At 44.8% G+C, this 20,916-nt stretch overlaps 1 protein-coding gene across 5 annotated transcripts in view; it reads left to right on the top strand.

Moving 5' to 3' along the window:
• Positions 1–20,916, top strand: part of LOC126538696 (uncharacterized) — a 98,710-nt gene that overhangs the window by 763 nt on the left and 77,031 nt on the right. For 4 of the 5 annotated variants that reach the window (XM_055074952.2, XM_055074951.2, XM_055074950.2 and 1 more), the window contains exons 1-2: positions 2,788–2,992; positions 4,602–4,622. In XM_055074952.2, the coding sequence (XP_054930927.1) occupies positions 2,941–2,992; positions 4,602–4,622 (73 nt within the window). In that variant the 5' untranslated portion in view covers positions 2,788–2,940. Of the gene's footprint in view, positions 1–2,787; positions 2,993–4,601; positions 4,623–20,916 lie in introns of those variants that run through there. The other variant, XM_055074949.2, reaches the window with a different exon arrangement.

Genomic DNA, 20,916 nt, shown 5'->3' with positions numbered 1-20,916 from the left:
TTGGCAGCCAGTCCACTCTGTAAAGGTGGGTGACCATCGACGCTTACAAATGGTACATCTATATGTACAACCCAAGGATACATAACTATTTTGGTGTTGTTTAATATTTCACGCTTTACTATGGCTTTGTGGTCACTACCGTAGACGGCCAAGGGTTCAGTGAAGAAGATGGACAGGTCCTTGGCGAAAGTTAAGCCCACACGAGCGGCTCGTGGTCGTTCACGCCTTGGGATTTCTGTAGCACTGTAGCCCCAGCAGTTCGAGCATGAACGAGGGCAGATAATTGCCATCTGCCTGCGACACGTCCACGTTGAAGTTGCCAATGACGAGGACGGGAGGTTGATCTTCATCAGCCGGACCGAGCAACCATCCAAAGTGCGCGTTCATAAAGTCGGCTACGTCATGCTTGGAAGGGGCAGGTCGAACGTACAGTCGCGTTCATAAATTTGGAGATCATGCGAGGCCGTGGCCGCGGGCATGCGTGCGCTGTCCGGCGGCTCGGTGCCTGCTGTCGAGAGTGTCGCAGCGCGCTTGCGCATCCACACTATCTCGCTGGGCTGCTCGCTCGCTCGCTCGCTGCGCACGCGCGAGCGCGCCGTTCACAGGAATTGGTGGCTGCCGCCGTCAGTAGTGTTGTTCGCGGAGCAGCGGCGCGGCACCTTCAATCCCCTTGGTCCGACCTCGGCGCTGTTTTCGACGCGCCGGACGCGCTAGATCTCGGCGCTGTTTTCGACGTTATCGACGCGCTCTGTTCAGTTGCTGTACGTCCGAAAGTTGCAGTATGCAAAATTTGTGAGAACGGGAGTGAGAGTGTAGCCAATCAGCAGGCGGTGAACCATTCGTGCCATGCGAAGCCCGTCTCGTTGCCGAGCGGATTACCGTTCGAGCTTCACATCCCTAGTTGTGTTCTGCTCTTAGCAGACGAAGTGCTCGTAATTGAAATGATGGACAAGAGCATGTCGTTATTTTGACGTCACCAAAAACAACGACAACCTCTCCGGACCTTTGCCGTCCGGGGAGTTCACTGCTTGCCAATTGGCAGCTAGCTCTCTCCCTGCCTTGTCACAAATTTTACATACTGCCACTTTGTGACGTTGCAGCAGCTGGACAGAAAGCGAAACGGACAAAGATCTCCGATCGCACCCCTGGTGGCAACGAACGCAAATTACGATAATTGGCCAGCGCGCCGGTGCGCAGCGAGCGAGCACACAGACCAGTGAGATAGGATGGACGCGTATGCGTACTGTGATACTCTCAACAGCAGGCACCGAGCCGCCAGATGGCTCGCGCATGCACACGGCCACGGGCTCGCACGGCCTAATAATTTATGAACGCGACTGTACATGGTGGCAACGACGGTCCGGACGCCGGTCTTTACACCGCGCACGTCGGCACAAGACGCCGCACAAGACGCCGGTGGGTGGTGGATGAAACGTGGGGACGTCGGGGGTGACTGCGTCGTTCCTCACGTATATGGCAACTGCGCGCGCTTGTTAGTCGACTAGGCGGTCCAACGCGGCGCCGGTGTAGCCCTAGACATGAATGAAGAAGTCGGTTCATGTGTCGGAGAGACACGTCCACCGCGTGCAGATGCACCGACCTGACGTTCAGAGCAGCCACTGAGAAGGTATATTAGAGCGAAAACTCTTCTACGCCATCTCTCCCAAGGTCGTTCTTCGTGTCGCGATTATCTTGAGCCGCCAGAAAGCAAACGTGGCAGTCGTGACGTCACGCCACACGATCCGCAGTGAAGAGGTGTTGCAGCTGCGCTCGCTAGGAGCGTCGCCGAGGCGCCACCACGTAACTTGGCAATGGGTCCAACCACTGCGTTGCCGCCGCTTGGTCGCTCAGTCTCGCCATGGATGGCGCGCCGGTTGAGCCGTCAGTCCGTGCGCTTAAGCGCAAGCTACAGGCTGAACTCAGTCATCTAGTCGATACAGCGAGAAGGCAAAGCTGCGAAATATCAAGCAACAGCAAAGTTGCCTACTGAAAAACCGGAGCAAAGGGAGGCCACATTAGCAGGATGAGCTTACCAAGTGCCGAAGCGTGCCAAGATCGCAGCTACTGCAGCTGCCAGCAACACGAACACAAGGAGAACACGAAGCCGTAGATACAAGTAAGGGCAGCCACAACGAACGTTTGACAAACCACACCCTTCGGCTTCCGGCAAGCTCGACTGCGACGGCCAGGTTTCACCACGACTTCACGGGTAACCGCTTCGGCAGAGTGTGTTATGTTTCTGAAAGACTGTCGCCTAATTTTAATGAAACATCTTTGCATAGTCTTTGTAAAACCAAGCCAAACAGACCTCTCGCTCGCGATAACTAGGTTTACGATATTTAAACATCAGCCAAATTTAACAGTTTGACGAGTCTAGGCGCACAAGCTTTGGTGACGGTTCGAACGTGGTGGTTATATCTTGCCGCCCGAATTCGTCCAGCAGGTCGCGGTCTAGGTTCTCTCGGACGTAGTAGAAGGTTCGATCTCCCTTGGCGTTGTTGAAGTATAGCCGATGCAGCTGAAGCAAGCTGACGTACCGCTGGGTCTGCGGCGCGATATAAACGCTTGCGCGCCGCGTCGCAGCCAGAGCGACGCCGACGGTCGCCTTTCCGCCGCTGCTCTCGGAGTCGTTCCTCGTAAAGACCGCCATGCAGCGTTTTTCCGATGTTTTCTGGCGTTTCGTCACCCAGCGTCGCTCGGCGTAAAGGAACATCTGAGCAGGTCGCGCCCCTGCCGCCGGAAGCGGCTCGATGAGCTCCGACCAATCAGTGCGGGTTGGTGTGCCGCTCGGGTGGCTGCACGGTCTGTGCAGCCGTTCACGCGACGACGCCAATAGACGCTACGCCAGAAAATACCGCCAACAAAGCAGAATATGGAGCGCCCGTTTTCGCTATTCTTCGGGCGTACGAAGCACTCGTGGCCGTTCCGTACGACGCTGGAATGATGAACGGCAACGGAGCCAGCTGTGGGAGGAGACGACGATGCCGAACGCGTGAGCAGTGGCACGAGCCCGTTCGGCGCCAATGAGCCATCTTACGGGTTGTCCGTGGCCGGCGCATTCGCCCTAGCTCTATCTTGCTTCGCTCTAAAAATCTTTTTGGTACATGCACATACGCCTAATGGTATCTTCTAATTGCGATAGCAACTATATGGACACTCCATGCGCATTTCTGCTGTCGCCCTGAGTTTGTGTATGAGTGAAAGCGTGTGAGAGTGAGCCGACGAACGCGGCTCGAAGTCGCGTGCGCGAGCGAGGACGGCGGCCTGGATTCGTGCCCTGTCCAGTGGCGCGCGAGACCGGGAGATGAGGCGAGGGGGACTGGGCGTTCTTCTCCGGCTCCTGCTAGGGTGCCTAGATGTCCTCCCCTGCCTCCGCTCCGTTCAGAGTGGAGACAACTGCGGCGTGTACTATGGCGTGGGCCATGCTAATCACGGACGCTGTAGTAGACGCCTTTGGTGGACGCCGTAGGGACGCGTTGCCGGCGCTTGTGTGTCTTGATAGTGGTCTGCGACGTGGCTAAAGTGCGCGCCCGCGTGGTCCTCATTTTCAAAGCGATCTGCGATGTTTGCAGATTGCGCGTAGTGCCTGTGGCTTCGTATGCGTTGTGCATTCGACGTTTAGTATGACGTGGAGCGACAGATGCACGGAGCTTAATTGGCTCGCGGCTGCTGCCGCGTCTCGTAACTTCAGCCTTTTCACAGACAGTTTCCGCTGACATCGAGCCATGTGCGTTCATGTTTACTTGTGCGCGCCTGACACGAGGCTGGTTTATTTAGTTAAAGCACGTTGACGAGCTAGTTTCTTTGAATCCATGACTGTGAATCCATGATTGTGTAAGCGCGACTGAACAAAGATGTAGAAAGAAGCAGACACGCGAAGAGAGCACTCTCTCCGTGTTTCTGTTTCTTTCTACGTCCTGGTTGAGTCACGCTTGCGCATTCTATCATTGTTTGTTTAGTTGTGAGCGAATGTTAACAACTTTATACGGCCGATAAAACTACTATCCTTATTTCGTACAGCTATCTCCTAATTTGCTATCGCAATCGGTACTCCCTTTCAGGCGGAACTGTTTCAAGACGTTGCTCACTTCCCTGTGTTACTACAATGAAGCTGTTAGTGCAGCTGATTGGTTCTATCGAACTCTCTATTACACGCTGAATATGTTTACCACTGCGTGACAGCCTGCTGTTCTAGGGACTTCCCTTTTTTGTTTATACCAACTTCCAAATGACCTAAGCAGAAGTTCAATAGAACAAGCCTTATTGTTCTATTTTATTTTTATATAGGAGAACGCTGTATCAGATTCTGTATGTTAGCAAAACAAACGGAGCCATATCCGAATCACGCACTTCTAACTCCTTAGTAGAGGTTCTGGACAAAAGATTTTATAACTGGCTATAGGCAATACGATATATTAACAGGTATTGCTCTGGAAACAAGTTCACAAGTTTCCCCGATGTAGCCACAAAGGGAGAAAAGTTCGAGAGAGCTTGGCGCGTAGGTGTTTTGGTGTTGAAATCGAGCGAAGCTCTAGTGGTACTTGTTAAACAAGATACTTGATATCTAATTCGCAACGCTCTTTGTTTCTTTGGCTTTTCAGGTGAGCTCGACTACTCAGTCAGTAAGTAAACGCTTTCATTTTCTGTTTCATACGGAAGGTCACTTTTTTTTTGCCTGAGCCATTGCCAGTGAGGAATATCGAATGAGGAGTAGGTTGCCGTTAACGATTGCGCAGGGCTCTCTTCTTTGGATTATTCTCCCCCGCTATCTTTGTAGACTCCCATATACACGTACATACGTGTTTATATAATAGGCCAACACTCATGCACACTGGCATAGATATGCCTCTATACGTGTGTGAGTGGCGGGCGACAAAAGAGAGAGCTAGAATATACAAGGAAGAAGCCGACAAAGAAAGTAGAGCTAAAAATGCAGTTTAAGGAAAGCGATATTCTCCTCACTTTATTTCACGTTATCATTTGACGGGGGTTGGAACGGAGGCGGCGCCAAAGCGGTTCTTACTAGACGGCAGCCCGATTCGAAACCGCGTTGCCCCAGGAATGCTTGCTTCACGGTAGGAATAAATTCTCAGTTTTCGCGCGCACCAGCTCGCGGCGGATCTCAGAAGCCACACCTAGACTTTGCGGGCATGTGCATTTAGTGTAACATGGCTTAATTTTCATATCAAAATAATCTCGTTAGCAAATTTGACAGTCTTGTTACCGAAACTCTGAATCTTGCTTTTATTTCTTCAAATATGCGTGTCATACTTGTTGTGGACTGAAATGGATAACAATACAGGTGATGTCATTGGCCTGAAAGCCCCGCCTACTTCGTGGTCTCACTCGGAACCCAGCACCCAAAGGCTTAGAGAAGAAACGAGAGCATGTGATCAATTTGCAGACATTCCCTCCTCAAAGTCTCGTTCATGCAGTTGGCAAGGGCGACCAGCGACCTTCCATATTGTGTACCCTAGATATATCAGATCACATTTTCAGGCGATTTTCGGATGTGAAACTCACGTACGTTCATCTGGCTTCCGGCATGATACTTGCTTTATATACCGGGCATAGGTCGGCACACTCATTCATGAGTTCGCTCAATCACACTAATTCCAACTCATTTCAAAGGCGTGAGTTCGAGTGAGTACCAGTGAGTGTGCTTGGAGGTGAGTGGGAGTGAGTGCCAGTGTTTGTGAGTGGAGGAGTGGTGGAGTGAGTGCCTGTGAGGTGAGTGTGAATGGAGGTCAATGCGGTTAAGTGCCAGTGATTGTAAGTGGAGGCGAGGACTTATTGTTATCCAAACCTTCAAAATTTAAGGTTGATGAAGGCAAAACGCCGTCAAGTTCACGGCTTGTGCGTTGCCGCTCACATTACCAAGAAATACACATGTATTGGTTTTGTGAATATGCCATCAGTTGCAGGTGGTAGGAAGCACGACTCAACTAGATATTTCTAATGCCTTTGAGTGCCCGAACCATTAGTTTATATGAATGAGTGAAATATTATCTGTTCAATTTGATGGAACTTGAACGGCTTCGAATGAATGTACATTTCGGAAGCGTGTGATTGAGAAGACTGAAATAATAATTAAGCAACATACCCAACATCCCGTTGAAAACTCAATCTTTCAAAAAAATGTTATAATGGAGTGCGTCTTTAGATGTCATGCCCGGTTCTCTTTTCTCAGCAGTTGTCTTTCACTCTTGATGTATATTAGTGTTAATGCGATGCATTAGAGTGCTCGTGAAGACGAGCCCCATTGTTACGGTGCACCTTCGTTCGTTGCCTACATAGTTCAACGTTACGTAGCAATGTTTTATGTAATGCATGGAATAGAACGCTTTCTGTTTTCTAAGATGCACAACGAGCGCGTTCTCGCTTGTGCTGTAATCGTACTCTAGCTCGGGTAAGTAATCGTCATGGCTCGTGCAATAAATGAAGAACTAAACAAAAGAATCAGAAATAACGTTACTAATCAAAAGACAAAATAGGTAACAGACATGCCTGTTAGCTCAATGTCAAACCGGTTGACAAAATCTTATTAGTGACCATGCCTGCTAACGACATAACAGATCAGAATGCTCAGGTAATCAGGTAATTAAATGCTTGTATATTGAATAGGAGACCGTGTCCTTGCATTGATTAGCAAGAGTGATTAAAAAAATGGCCCTTAAAAAGTATTTAAAATGTTCCATATAAGTTACACATGATTCAGAGAACTTCTCGAATATAATAATAATTTCCATTGTTAGATTTGCCAACACTACCATCATGTTTAAGAGGCGACGCGCAATGGCGCACTCCGGATTAACATTAAACACCGGAAATTTCGGCATTCCGCCCTCTTCGAAATGCGCCCGCCGCTGCCAGCGCTCGAACCGGCGTGTTCGAGCCTATCAATGCTGCTTTTCAAATATAATGGCGCTTTGCAAAACCACAAGAACAGTCTCAAATGATAGCACAAACACCAAAGCCAATAGCCAGTGAATTTTGTTACGTGCAGTTTAACGTGCCTAGCAAATTTGTGCAGTGCACCATATTTGTGATACTTCGCCCCAAAACAGCTTTGGTGGCAAAGCGAAAGAAAATCTGCAAATCTTCCAATGCACTAGTTTATTCGGAGCTGAAAAATATACTAACCATGGAGACATATGTCCTCAGCCTGAACACCTCGAGTCGCCGCTTCCTATCATCACTTTACACTCGCTCTCTAGTATTTGGCGGCAAAAAGAAATGAAATAGGCAGATGTTAGCACGAAATTAACGCTTCAATCTAAGGTTTCTAAACAATTTTTATTTATAAACAGTTTCTAAACACCTTTCTAAACCACTCACAAATTTCTTAAGGCTCGTTCAACCGCTGCCTGTGCAACCATTATTTTTTGTCATAGTTGTGACAGAAAACCATGGGCGGGCGAGAAAGAAGCTAAATATTTCTGACCACAGCTTAGTCTGGAGGCTCATAAAGATGAAACATGACACTACTGATTTAACTACGAGAATGAAAATTAACTCTACGATTCTAGCATGAACAATACAGCAGGCCCAAGAATTGAAACTTCTGGAAATAGAAAAGAGGCAAACTATTCGAGCAAGAAATGGCTTGTACACAAAAACGAAGTAAATGGTGCTCGACAGCGTCCTTCCCGTTTCTGGAATCGCTATAAATATTTGATTTCAAATGATCCATGAATCATGTGTTCACGAATGCAACTCTTGTGCAATGCAATTGGCGTAGAGGAAATTATTGCGCATCGCTCTAGTTTTAAGGTTTTTTCTCGCCTACTTACATCTTTCCTTAACATCACCTATCATTTCACAGTATTTTCTAAAATATTACAAATCTTTTCTTTTTGTTTCAAAGGCTTCGCGCTTGTATTTCAGCAAATGGAAGCTTCTTAATATTAAACATATAATATATTAGTTACCAAACTCGTACACAACTCACATTTTCCTCCTGTAGAGGAAACGAAAATTCCAACTGTCATGTCTCGTGCTCCAGAAAATGTGTGCCATGAGCTCGTCTTGATGAAATGATACTATCCTTTTTGGTAACCATACGGATGAGCCGAGCTTTGCATTTGCAGAAGGTAAGTATCCACATTAAAGCAACACAAAGGCATTTTTAGTGATTAGATTAGCAACGAATCGGTGAGTGATTTCATAGGTTTGTTGAAAACATTGCTAGTTACAGTGATCTCATGTTTTGGTTTCCTGTAATACTTAATTGAACCTAAAATAATTTCATAACATTACGAGTCTTCACACAGGCCTTACAGCGCAGACTCATTTGTCAGCATAATTTGTACATAATTTCAGTATTTCATCAGAGTTTCATCAGAAAGCCCGGGTCATTACATCGTCAATAAATCGCCTTATATGCGCGTCTAGTTCACTGTGTATATATATATATATATATATATATATATATATATATATATATATATATATATATATATATATATATATATACAGTGGCCGCCCACCTTCAGCATCAAGAGCTTGGTCTCCGAGATCAACTTTATTATATATATATATATATATATATATATATATATATATATATATATATCATTATTTGCCGGGCTTCAAATTAAAATTTTCAGTAACTTGAATAAACAGACCATGCTAGCAATGAAACTCGTTGGTATTTGGTGGTTCAGTTGCTTAGTGGAAAAACTTTAGCGAAAAAGTAGAGGTAGCTAATACATCGGCGCAAAAGCCAGTAAACTTTCCTAATTTCGCGATTCTAATTCGTATTCTAGAACACCGACATTTAATTTTACACTTCCAGAGTGTTTGTGCGCCAATCATATATTATGAAACTTGACCTTCACAAGGCTCATTTTGTATTAACAGAGAAGTGGTTGAACAGAAATAATCACCCCCCCCCCCTCCACCCTTGATGACGCAGCTGATTCTGTATTGCACGCCTGTATAGAAGACAGGTAGAGCAGATAACACATGGGTTCTCGTCCTTTAGGCTTCCAAAAAGAAGACTTGTCATTGGCGTGGTGCGTTGTTGTGTTGTGATTTACTCCTCTGAACGCAAAATGAGCGTAGGGAGCGTAAAATTTTACCATGATTATCTCTGAAGCCAAATGCGTGTTTCCTTGACAAATGAAGCGACGTTCCCCTGAAATTCGATTGTCTTTTATTTAATTAAGAAATCTTATCGTTACTTCTTAGTTGACAGAACTAGTCCACGAAAACCAGCCTTATAACCCACCTGCGCAAGCATAATATACTTAGCTGGCCTAGCAATTTAATTAATAAACTGAGTTTCTTCATGGTTACGCATTAACTAGTTGTATAGTATTGTCACTGTCGTCCCTGAATTTGGGCACCTCGCTCTGTTTAGCTAATGTATGGATGCTTTCTATGAATTGGTTCTTGAGCAACAAACAAAATAATGTTAAATCATTTTCTCTTCATAGGCTCAGAACCCGCGAAAGAAATAGCGTTTTTGTAGCTCAAACACCTAAAAGGAGCCTAGAAAGTTGGTCGGGTCACTTTACTATTTATTATTTATCTTCCCATGCACACATCATTTGCAAGACAAGTAAACAGTCGAAAAAGCAATTATTTCGCCTAATAAGATAATTCTAGATGAAATGAATTCTTTACATTAAATAATCGCAATAAATTAACTAGTTTCATCAATTGCCTATATAGTTACCTTGATTACGTCATAAGTATACATGAGGAAGATAAAGTGATAGTCGTAACAGTCCGTTTCCGTGTTTCTGCATTTCAAAAGACCATGTTATGCGAAACAACGGTTGTCAAATTATTCGTTTTATTTACATGATTGCGCAGCAGCGCCGCGAAATGCGCCTTGCAGCGCGACCGTTATGTGACATAGCAGCGGCATTAAAGGAATCTTGGTTATGCGACGCGGTAAAGTGGTCCATGTCACCCTTGCTCTTGAAGTTATTACCTAACTGATCGTGAGGTACACATATGCCCAGTCAGGGAAGACGGCAATGCGGCGGCAGTTTATTTTACGCCAAGCTCTCAGACCACGGAGGGGGTTCGACAATGGGAGGTTGTGTCGTGGTGTCGCTTTGTCTAAGAAAGGAAACTGAAGACAAAAATTGATGAGAGTTATTTTTTGGTCTACATGTCAATTTCAAAATGTACAAACATCGATACTGACTTATATGTCTATTCCTTTAAACTTCCTTATATAGACATGCGCTATAAAATCGGTGTGAACGTGGATAAATTACTCGCGTGAATGTCAGGTGCACCGGAGGACGTGTGAGTGAATAAAGTTGATCTCGGAGACCAAGCTCTTGATGCTGAAGGTGGGCGGCCACTGTATTTCTGATAGACGTGGCCCTGTGCTGATAGCCTGTCCCAGTTCATCAGCCGTAGTTGGTCCGTGGTTTTAGGGCTTGCCAGCTGTGCGTCCCACTGATTCGCTTGGCTGCTTGTATGGACTGTGTCCGCGTGTTATTTTTGCATTCCCAGACCATGTGGTGAAGGGTTTCTGGTGTATTGCAGAATTGGCAGTCCTTTGGTAATGTTTAAGGGTTGACTGCGTGTAGTAGATTGCCGAGGAGGTATTTGTGCTTGTCAAGTCGGCGTAGTACGATGGCTTCTTCTCTGTTAAGCTCCATGTGTGGTGACAGATATTCCCTCTCCGGGACCGGGCCAATAATATTTAGTTACGTAATTACAATTGCTGCTGTACACTTTAGTGTTTAGTTTAAGCTTTCCAAGTGACAAAATTGCATTGCAATGCTTCTTTCTACGCTTGTCATGCCTTTGTGGCAGCCTTATGGATTACTTTCCTGTGAACACCCCTGTGCTGTATCTCTTGGCTGCAATTGCATAGAAACTCACTTTCGAGCTTCAGCAATCCGTTGGAAAGTGCACACAAGTTTAAAGCTTGCATGTGTCTCTCTTGGAGCATGAACGCTGACTCAATCAGGGTTGCATAGAGATCCTCAGAAGACAGGCGAAGCTTCGTTCTAGACGTGAGAGCTACCAAAAACGTCTGCTAAGAGTGTTATCATATGCACTGGCTGGCACTATGAATTGTGAATAAAAATGCACTACCTAGGTTGGTAAACAAACACTGCTGTTGGGGTAAGCTGGAAGCTTCGTAGGTAAAATACGAAGCCAAGATACCTAATTGGTAGGCCTTCGGACGTAGAAAGACAGGCGGCGTGACGTGAAAAAAATATTCGATAAAACATTTTTGGGCGTCTTATTCTTGGGCAGACAATTTCAATCTCCCTTATCATTTCCGCTTTTCTAGACGCAGAAAGTGTCCTTGCACTTCACGGCGCACCCAATAGGACGTGCCTTCTGAATACTTTTGCAGATAAGCCATTTGGCATCATGCTGAGAAGGAGCCACCCTCAATGTACTCCCCTGGACGAAGGAACTGCTATTTGCTAAATTTTACCAGCCTTGGGGTGCGCTTCGACCTGCATGAATTTTTCGAACATCCTAAAAAAATATAAATTCCACTGTCCGTTGCTTCAACACGCATTTTCATCATTTGAAGTAACTCTCTCTGTACAAATCGTTTATGAATGTTTTCGTAATTCGAAATATCTGCATTCAACGATGTTCATCCTGAACCATCTCACAAATTTATTTTTGAAACAAGCGAAAGGGGGCTGAAGATAAACATGGGGGCTTTTATCTACGATATAAGTTCCTAGAATAAATTTCAGCAGTATGCTTGTGTGATTAATAGCAAAACTCATAAAAATTGAAGCGTCAAAGCGTCAAAGGTTTGTCATATTCAGTGCCCTAATGAGGCACTTATGTATAGCAAACTCCTCGCTTGAAGCAGCCTAAGTTATTTGAGAAAACCTAACGTTTAGACAGCAATATATATATATCTACTTGACATATTTTCCAAAAAAACTACAAGCTCTCAGTATGTGGCAATTAATCCCTTGCCTAAATGTTTTGAAAGTGCACTTAGACTTAACGATCGTCCACGTATGCACCTAATAAATTATATGCATCAATTTGCCCGTAATTTCTTTTTGGTTTGTGTTTTGCATTGCGCTGCAGGAATATCGTGATAAATTTCTACGTTTTAAAGGGGGACTTCTGTCATCTTCTTATACTTCAAAATTTTTCGTTTCTCCGAGTAAACAAGATATGCAACACAGTCAGGTTCATTCATGTTTATTTTCGCTGCCTAAGTGAACTGATACTCCGTGGTCCCTAATCAGACAAGATATATGTAACTAATTCATAAAGGATAACGGTAACTTTAAGACATGATAAAGAGGACGAGGGCAAAACTCTACGCGCTCACGATAGATTCATCAAATACTCTCGAATTACACTCCCAGGTTCTACTAGCAAACATAAATAGCCAAGAAAGTGGATCGGAAAGTGGCACCACGGTAGCTCAATTGGTGAAGCATCCTACGCGAAATGCGAAGGTTGTGGGATGGTTGCCCACATGCGGCAAGTTGTTGTTTCATCTACTTTCACTTCCAATAATTTCAAGTTTCTTTATTTCATTTATTAAGCACAAGTAATTTGCCCTATGTTGTCCTTGGTGTCAGTGTTTGCTGGATTTCCCCATTTCTTCTCGTTTATGAAATTACTTTGACACACTCATTCGAGTGCTTTGTTACTTCCTATTGTTTTCTCTCCTGTTATTTTTCTCCTTACTCTTGCTCGGCCACGTAGACATCGGAATGGCTTCTGCGTGGTTATAGGCACGTTACAGCGGTCGTGGCAAGTGTATGAAAAGCATCAGAACAAACACGCAAGTTCACTGAATAATTCTTTTTTTATTTTAGCACATCAATACACGAGGCTAGCCACGGGGGCTTGTACATATGGTGCCTTATACTTTCTTGTAGCCCAGGCTGAATGAGAGGGACACGGGAAGGCAGATCAGACAAACACGCAGCGCTAACTTTCAACAACAAAAAAACGTTTCCGCTTCTCGCAGGGGTACTTGTACTCCTGCAAACATCATAAGACACGTAGACATTGCTTGGCAAATAAGAACAAAACCGGAAAAAGCACGCGCTCACTTTTTTTGTGGCCACGCTGATGATTTTGAAGGGTGTCCGTTCAACGCAAGCAGATATAATCCAGCTTTGTTGCTGAAGAAGAAATTGATAGCTTACTGTCGGGTGCGCTTGAGCTTTGTTGCGTTAACGCTGGACGGTAGTCGGAGTTTTCGACCCATCAGCCATCTGAGGTTTCTGGCTTAATATTGAGAAGTTGCGCCGTGTAAACCCCGAACCTCACTTAATACGTCGCCAGGCATGATCACGGCCTCACCTAATAATAATTTATATAGGTAACACGGGCATCCGTAGCAATTGTCAATAATTGACGACATTTTTTACGTTCATCACTCATCACTGCAATTATATAACGAAGTCTTACGTACTTCATTCTTCCCTGAATGGTTTGGTGACATTCCGGTTGCATTGTTAGCAAGATCCGAGAGTCGGCCTGACGCGGCAGGATATGTAGCAGGAAGCAAAGCTATACAAGCGCACGTTTTCTGAAGAAAAATATAGTTTACGGTACATGACCACAGCAAGATACTGCAGTTTGTTAAGATGTATTTTAGTATGCTGAAACAAGAGGCCTACAGAGATATAGTATGAGATAAATTAAAAAAAAAACTGTCCCCGTAAGGAGGCACTTTAATAAGCAAATTAAGAGGCATGTTAGAGGAATTTCATTTACGACTATCGTTTGCATTCCTTTTTTTTTCTAGATGCATCGCAAGTGAACACAGGTAGGTTTTGCTTTCCCGAGTGGGAATGCCTTATTGTATCAGTACTCGCTTCGCATCCAATATGTGACTATCAAGTGCGACGGTACCACAAGTTGGTCCACTTTACAATTTTACGCGATTGGCTCCGCTGAACGACACCAACAGTATGGTAATACTGAACTGAAAGTCGAAGCCACACTTTTGACATAGTGTCAAGATTTGAGTATAACCAAAATGTTATTTCTCTGCAACATTTCCATTCAGCGAGCGTGGATTTGTAAAATTCAATTGTACCATTTTTCTCTCAAATTCTTTACTCGAGAAGAATATACAACTGTCTTTGTTATCGTAAATCTGCGCCAAAACGCAGAAGGCGGTCTGGATGTATTTTTTGCTTCCAGTATAAATTCAGGAGACAGGTTCTTGATGCTAAAAAAATTCGCTTTAACACACTGCTGCGACGTGCACTTTCATCGCAACGTGTGTGATTTAAAATTGCGCATGTGGTTCCTGCATAGCCAAAGGCAGCCTACAGCTGGTGGAAACTGTGGTGGACGAAAAACGCGAATGTAGATACTGGCGTTTATAGCGTACCTTTTATACTGTGCTACCCGTAGCAACGAATCCGTACGACGTAGCTCGTTTATGCCGTTTCTAGCCTTTCCTTTAAACATGAGACCGTAATAGATATTTAGCTTGTTTTTTTATTGGAAATACTGTATTGCTATTCACGACAAATTACTACATAGCCCCTTATAGGAACCATTATGGTCATCATCATCAGCCTGTCTTTACGGCCACTGCAGTACCAAGGCCTCGGAAAGCGATATCCAATTACCCATTATGCAAAATAGAAGTGAGGCGTGCAGACAGGACACAAGAGTAGAGAAGTGGACAACACGAACTTCTTCCACTTCACTACTCTTGTGTCCTGTCTGCACGCCTCACTTCTATTTTGCATAATGAATCCTTACCAACTAGCTCAGCTTTCTGTCGTTATAAGATCCAATTACCCCTCTTTTGCGTAAGCTTATTTGAGGTTGCTCCTGCAATATTAGCATAATTGAAGGATATTCATGAGCATATGTGAGGCCGCTGAACTCCATGAACTTTTCTGTGCGAATGAATAAGCACGCAAACTCGGCACAACAAGACTATACTTAATATACCAGGTGTTGCGTGGAGTATAGCTGTCTTGAGACGTACCTTAAAAGTATGAAGGAGAGAAACGTGACACCAGCCTTCTTTCTGTTTGCACGCTATATGATTATAAATAACAATCACACGTGCTTGGCTTTTCACACAGCGACGCAGTCATATCAATAAATATAGACTATCAGTTATTTTTTACTCAAATATACTCACTTCATAGAAGATAAGCATTTGCCAAGATTTGCGTCTACTTATACATTCTCACAGAAAATACCTCATATTGTATTCTAATCATCATCATCATCATCATCATCATCATCATCATCATCAGCCTGATTACGCCCACTGCAGGGCAAAGGCCTCTCCCATACTTCTCCAACTACCCCGGTCATGTACTAATTGTGGCCATGTTGACCCTCCAAACTTCCTAATCTCATCTGCCCACCTAACTTTCTGTCGCCCCCTGCTACGCTTCCCTTCCCTCGGAATCCAGTCCGTAACCCTTAATGACCATCGGTTATCTTCCCTCCTCATTACATGTCCTGCCCATGCCCATTTCTTTTTCTTGATTTCAACTAAGATGTCATTAACGCGCGTTTGTTCCCTCACCCAATCTGCTCTTTTCTTATCCCTTAACGTTACACCTATCATTTTTCTTTCCATAGCTCGTTGCGTCGTCCTCAATTTAAGTAGAACCCTTTTCGTAAGCCTCCAGGTTTCTGCCCCGTACGTGAGTACTGGTAAGACACAGCTGTTATACACTTTTCTCTTGAGGGATAATGGCAACCTGCTGTTCATGATCTGCGAATGCCTGCCAAACGCACCCCAGCCCATTCTTATTCTTCTGATTATTTCACTCTCATGATCTGGATCAGCAGTCACTACCTGTCCTAAGTAGATGTATTCTCTTACCACTTCCAGTGCCTCGCTACCTATCGTAAACTGCTGTTCCCTTCCGAGACTGTTAAACATTACTTTAGTTTTCTGCAGATTCATTTTTAGTCCCACCCTTCTGCTCTGCCTCTCCAGATCAGTGAGCATGCATTGCAGTTGGTCCCCTGAGTTACTAAGCAAGGCAATATCATCAGCGAAGCGCAAGTTACTAAGGTATTCTCCATTTACTCTTATCCCCAATTCTTCCCAATCCAGGTCTCTGAATACCTCCTGTAAACACGCTGTGAATAGCATTGGAGAGATCGTATCTCCCTGCCTGACGCCTTTCTTTATTGGGATTTTGTTGCTTTCTTTATGGAGGAGTACAGTGGCTGTGGAGCCGCTATAGATATCTTTCAGTATTTTTACATACGGCTCGTCTACACCCTGATTCCGCAATGCCTCCATGACTGCTGAGGTTTCGACTGAATCAAACGCTTTCTCGTAATCAATGAAAGCTATATATAATGGTTGGTTATATTCCGCACATTTCTCTATCACCTGATTGATAGTGTGAATATGATCTATTGTTGAGTAGCCTTTACGGAAGCCTGCCTGGTCCTTTGGTTGACGGAAGTCTAAGGTGTTCCGGATTCTATTTGCAATTACCTTAGTAAATACTTTGTAGGCAACGGACAGTAAGCTGATCGGTCTATAATTTTTCAAGTCTTTGGCGTCGCCTTTCTTATGGATTAGGATTATGTTAGCGTTCTTCCAAGATTCCGGTACGCTCGAGGTCTTGAGGCATTGCGTATAGAGGCTGGCCAGTTTTTCTAGAACAATCTGCCCACCATCCTTCAGCAAATCTGCTGTTACCTGATCCTCCCCAGCTGCCTTCCCCCTTTGTATAGCTCCCAAGGCTTTCTTTACTTCTTCCGGCATTACTTCTGGGATATCGAATTCCTCTAGATTATTCTCTCTTCCATTATCATCGTGGGTGCCACTCGTACTGTATAAATCTCTATAGAACTCCTCAGCCACTTGAACTATCTCATCCATATTAGTAATGATATTGCCGGCTTTGTCTCTTAACGCATACATCTGATTCTTGCCAATTCCTAGTTTCTTCTTCACTGCTTTTAGGCTTCCTCCGTTCCTGAGAGCTTGTTCAATTCTATCCATGTTATACTTCCTTATGTCAGCTGTCTTACGCTTGTTGATTAACTTCGAAAGTTCTGCCAGTTCTATTCTAGCTGTAGGGTTAGAGGCTTTCATACATTGGCGTTTCTTGATCAGATCTTTCGTCTCCTGCGATAGCTTATTGGTATCCTGTCTAACGGATGTATTCTAATAGAAATTACCAAATAATCCTTACATCGTAGTGTGCACGTGATTTGTTACGAAGCACATCTCTGACGGGCCCATGTGCATAGCCCTAAGTAAAAAGCCCATTCTTCAACTCATACACATCTAGATAGCCAAGTTGCTCTGCTCTTTCACTTCCAGAAATAACACAACGGTAAGAACCTACTGGGCGAGCTCGTCCCGGATTCATCTTTATGAGTAAAATGTGGTATTTCTTTCATTTCCTTATATGGTATTAACAGCATAAAAAAAGTGATACTGCTTTTCTTCGCTCAAGTTTAGAAAGACAAGGTCACATTTGAAAAAAAATTCTAAGGTGGTAAATACAGGCAACTGAAAGGCATTATTATAAAGCACTGTTTGTCATTTCATATAGTGTGTGGGTAAGTTTGTATTGCGCAGTGTGGAATCTATGGTTATTGACCTAATTTTAAAAGACAAAGCCTTTCCGAACGAGTAACGACTTTTTCGTATCAGGCAACATTCTCTTTCTTTGGCCAATCCAAGAGATAGTGCCGCCTAAGAAAGGGCCAATATGTGCTACTGGTCATGTGCCCTTCGGACCATTCGTTACTATGATTTTCGGGATAAATATATACATATTATACACATATCTGTAATGAAAACTTAACTAAAATTAATTCAAGGTAGGATAGAAACAGAGCAATGCTAGCGCAGTCCATCGATACTGTAAACATCGGGTTAAGGACGGAAGGCTAAGTAAGGGGAAAACAACATCCTTAAGAACATCACGCGCGCAAACCAGTGCGTTGAAGCTCTTGGCGCGTTGTATTAGAATGTAAATTACTTGAACACTGCACGCGATTTTCGGCATCGCCAGTTATTACAAATGAAAATTCCGACTGGTTAAGTTTAATACGTTTAATGAAGAAGATTACTCACATTAGCTATACGATTCCTGTTTACGTCAGAATTTGAACTGCAGGTGGAGAATTTCCTCTAGGCGTGTTCGTGCTCCTATTGCGAAGTTTCATGCACGGTAGAAGCTGCATTATAAGGCCTCGGGCCAAAATAATCAGTCAGAACCCTTGTCACGATAACCGTCGGCAATATGGCGCGCTTATTTCCACAGTTGAAACGTGTTTTGCATCCAGACTCCTCTTTCGCGCTTCTCTAGGTACTCCTGGTGCAATTCAGTGGCATCACCGCGATCCCTTCCCATGTCATCCGAAATGCATGACGTGTCAGTGGATGCGAACGCGGAGAACCGCGTCATGAGGTAACCGAGCTCCTCTCCCGCTTGTTTGTGCAATTACTGCGCCATCTAGTGGCGCCTCCAAGAAGTCCGTGCGTGGTCTCCGAGGCGAGAAGCGAGACGCTCCGGTGCCTGGTAACGCTGAAGAATGTTCCCTCGCTTTCTGCACACTCAGTGGCACATGGTCAAGTTCAAGAGTGGAGCCCACCCGGTGAATCCCTTGCGCAGATCGCTAAAGCGTTGGCGTGAAAGGCGTTCTCTGAAAAGCGGCTGGAATAGAGCGCATTTGCAGCTCTCCTGCTAAATCTTCGAATTGCTGTTCTAGAGGGCCCGTGGAGACGGGGGCTGAATACCGTTCACCCTCGGATAAAATTGAGGAAAGTTATTCGTCTTGTAGTGTGGTGAGCACCTGCTGGTGCATAATAGGGACCCAAGTTGACATCAAAAACCTTCAAAGAAGACAAGCACAGACGATGTGTCGCATACGCCGTGCTCCAAGCCGGAGTCAAAAAAAAATTATCGGCCAGGAGTAGGTAGGCAGAGAGCAAACGCGCCGTCTTCCGTCGCACGAAAGGCCATGAGGAGATGGAAGGGCAGACGGGTGCAAGGCAGGAGCCGGCGTTGTGCTTCGGCAGCAACTGCGTATTTCGTGAAAGGGAGGAAAGCGGGAGGCGGGAGGGAGGAGGTAGCCATCTTCTCTGCCACCAACTGCGTACATTGCGCGGCTGCGCGCACTCACGCGCGCCGTATCTTGAAAGTGATCTGCAGACTGCTCATAGTGTAGCGCGTACTGGATTTTCGCCACTGCATTTGCGTTGAAGCGATAAACGGCACGAAGGTGACTTCACTCGCTGCATCTGCCGCCCTTGCTCACGCAAGCACTTTGACAACGTGTGTCCGCGCTGATCGAGCCCGATATGTTCCTATTTGCGTGGGGACAATATATATATATATATATCACTTCTTCTTATACCTGTCTACTCATTTGCTGTTGCAATCGATTCTTTGCCTTTCGGGGGGAATCTGCGACTTTTTTAATAGGCGCCAGCTGCGTGGTACACGGGCGTCTTGCATTTTGCCGACATAAAATGCGGCTGCCACGGCCGGGAGTTGATCCACAACCTCGTGTTCAGCTGTGCAGTGCCAATGCAACTGAGCCAATCCTGGAGGGTGTTCAAGGGAGATGGTTTGCTTGTTTGAAGAAATTGTAACAGCCTATGCCGACTCTGCAGACCCAGCCGGTGTCGCTGTTTTCGCACGCGTAGTAGCCGTGCAAGGGTGGCTAGAACAGTACCTGCAGTGGGGCAGTTGCTGCAGGGTGTTCCTCGTTTAGTGGAAACATAACCCCGCGTGTTGTGTGAACACCGGCCGCGGAGCTCCATCCAAACGCGAACAGCACCGAAGCAAGGCGGGTCCGGATACGTGTCAAGAACACTACGTCAGTGCAGGTGTCGGAACATTGTGCAGCCGCATGTGGGCTGCAGGCTGCAGCTCAGTAGTGCCGTCTAAACATAGAAGCCGATTCGGATGATTGTGCAGTCTCAAATTGTGGGCCCATTCCCCAGATAATGCAGTGAAACAAATTGTTCTCTAATCCACGCTGTGAGAGTGGTAGCACATCGAAGCTGGAAACGACAGCTCGAATAATTAGCCATAGCATAGTAGCTTGAAATTATTCAAATGGCGACATTCACGTGCACCTTACGTGAGTCTTCTATCTCGCTAAGGAAGACTTTGTCTCTCGTCGATTTCAAGTGAAAGTTGTATGACCTTCCAAATTTATCACTATTATTGTTGATTATGAGTATAGATGGAAGTTTAGGGACACATAAAATATATTTTACACATTCTTGTTAGCAGCTAGAGCACAAGTGCACGATAGTCGGCACAAGCGCTGTATTCGACACTTTATAAAAAAGCAGCCACCACGTTCTTAATCAATTGCCTTGTTTCTCGAGCAAAGAACACTAGATTGGCGGCCACTGAGAGATGGCCCAATGTGTATATTCAGTGGTACACGTATGTTCCACATTATTTTTTTCAGTTAACCCATATACAAAATTTCACCTATCACAAGCGTAGTAAAGCGCTGGAAATATACGTAGTCCTCAAATAGAGAAATGGCTTTTCCTATTTATGCGTCATTTTACCTAAACCGACATTTTTTAATCGTGCCCATGCACCATCTGGTGTTTCCACAGCTGATATCTATATATTTTATTTTGATGTTGACATCTTTTGCTGTTTTTGATCGCCAGTTTCTGTAACTAATTCGTACGGGAGGCAAAAATGAAAATTTGTGATGGTCACATTATTCCCTGGCCTCGTCCATTCGCGTTGAGCCCTATAATGAAAAAGCAAGGGATGTTTAGAAATTTGCTACCACATTCCTTAAACCACATAAATATTTAAAAAAAAAACATGCAAACGTAATTTACAGCAATCAACGCGCAATTGGAACTTTCTCAGAGATAACGTGTGCTTTAATTTTGCCGAGGAAATACCGAAAGAATGACTATAGTCAACGCGACTATTAAAAACGTTCAAGATGAAATTAGCGCCGCCTACGTCTCGTGCC

This window comes from Dermacentor andersoni, chromosome 8 (genome assembly GCF_023375885.2).
Source record: "Dermacentor andersoni chromosome 8, qqDerAnde1_hic_scaffold, whole genome shotgun sequence".
Taxonomy (NCBI): Eukaryota; Metazoa; Arthropoda; class Arachnida; order Ixodida; family Ixodidae; genus Dermacentor; species Dermacentor andersoni.
Note: the sequence above shows the minus strand (reverse complement) of the source record. Positions and strands in the feature narration are given on the sequence as shown.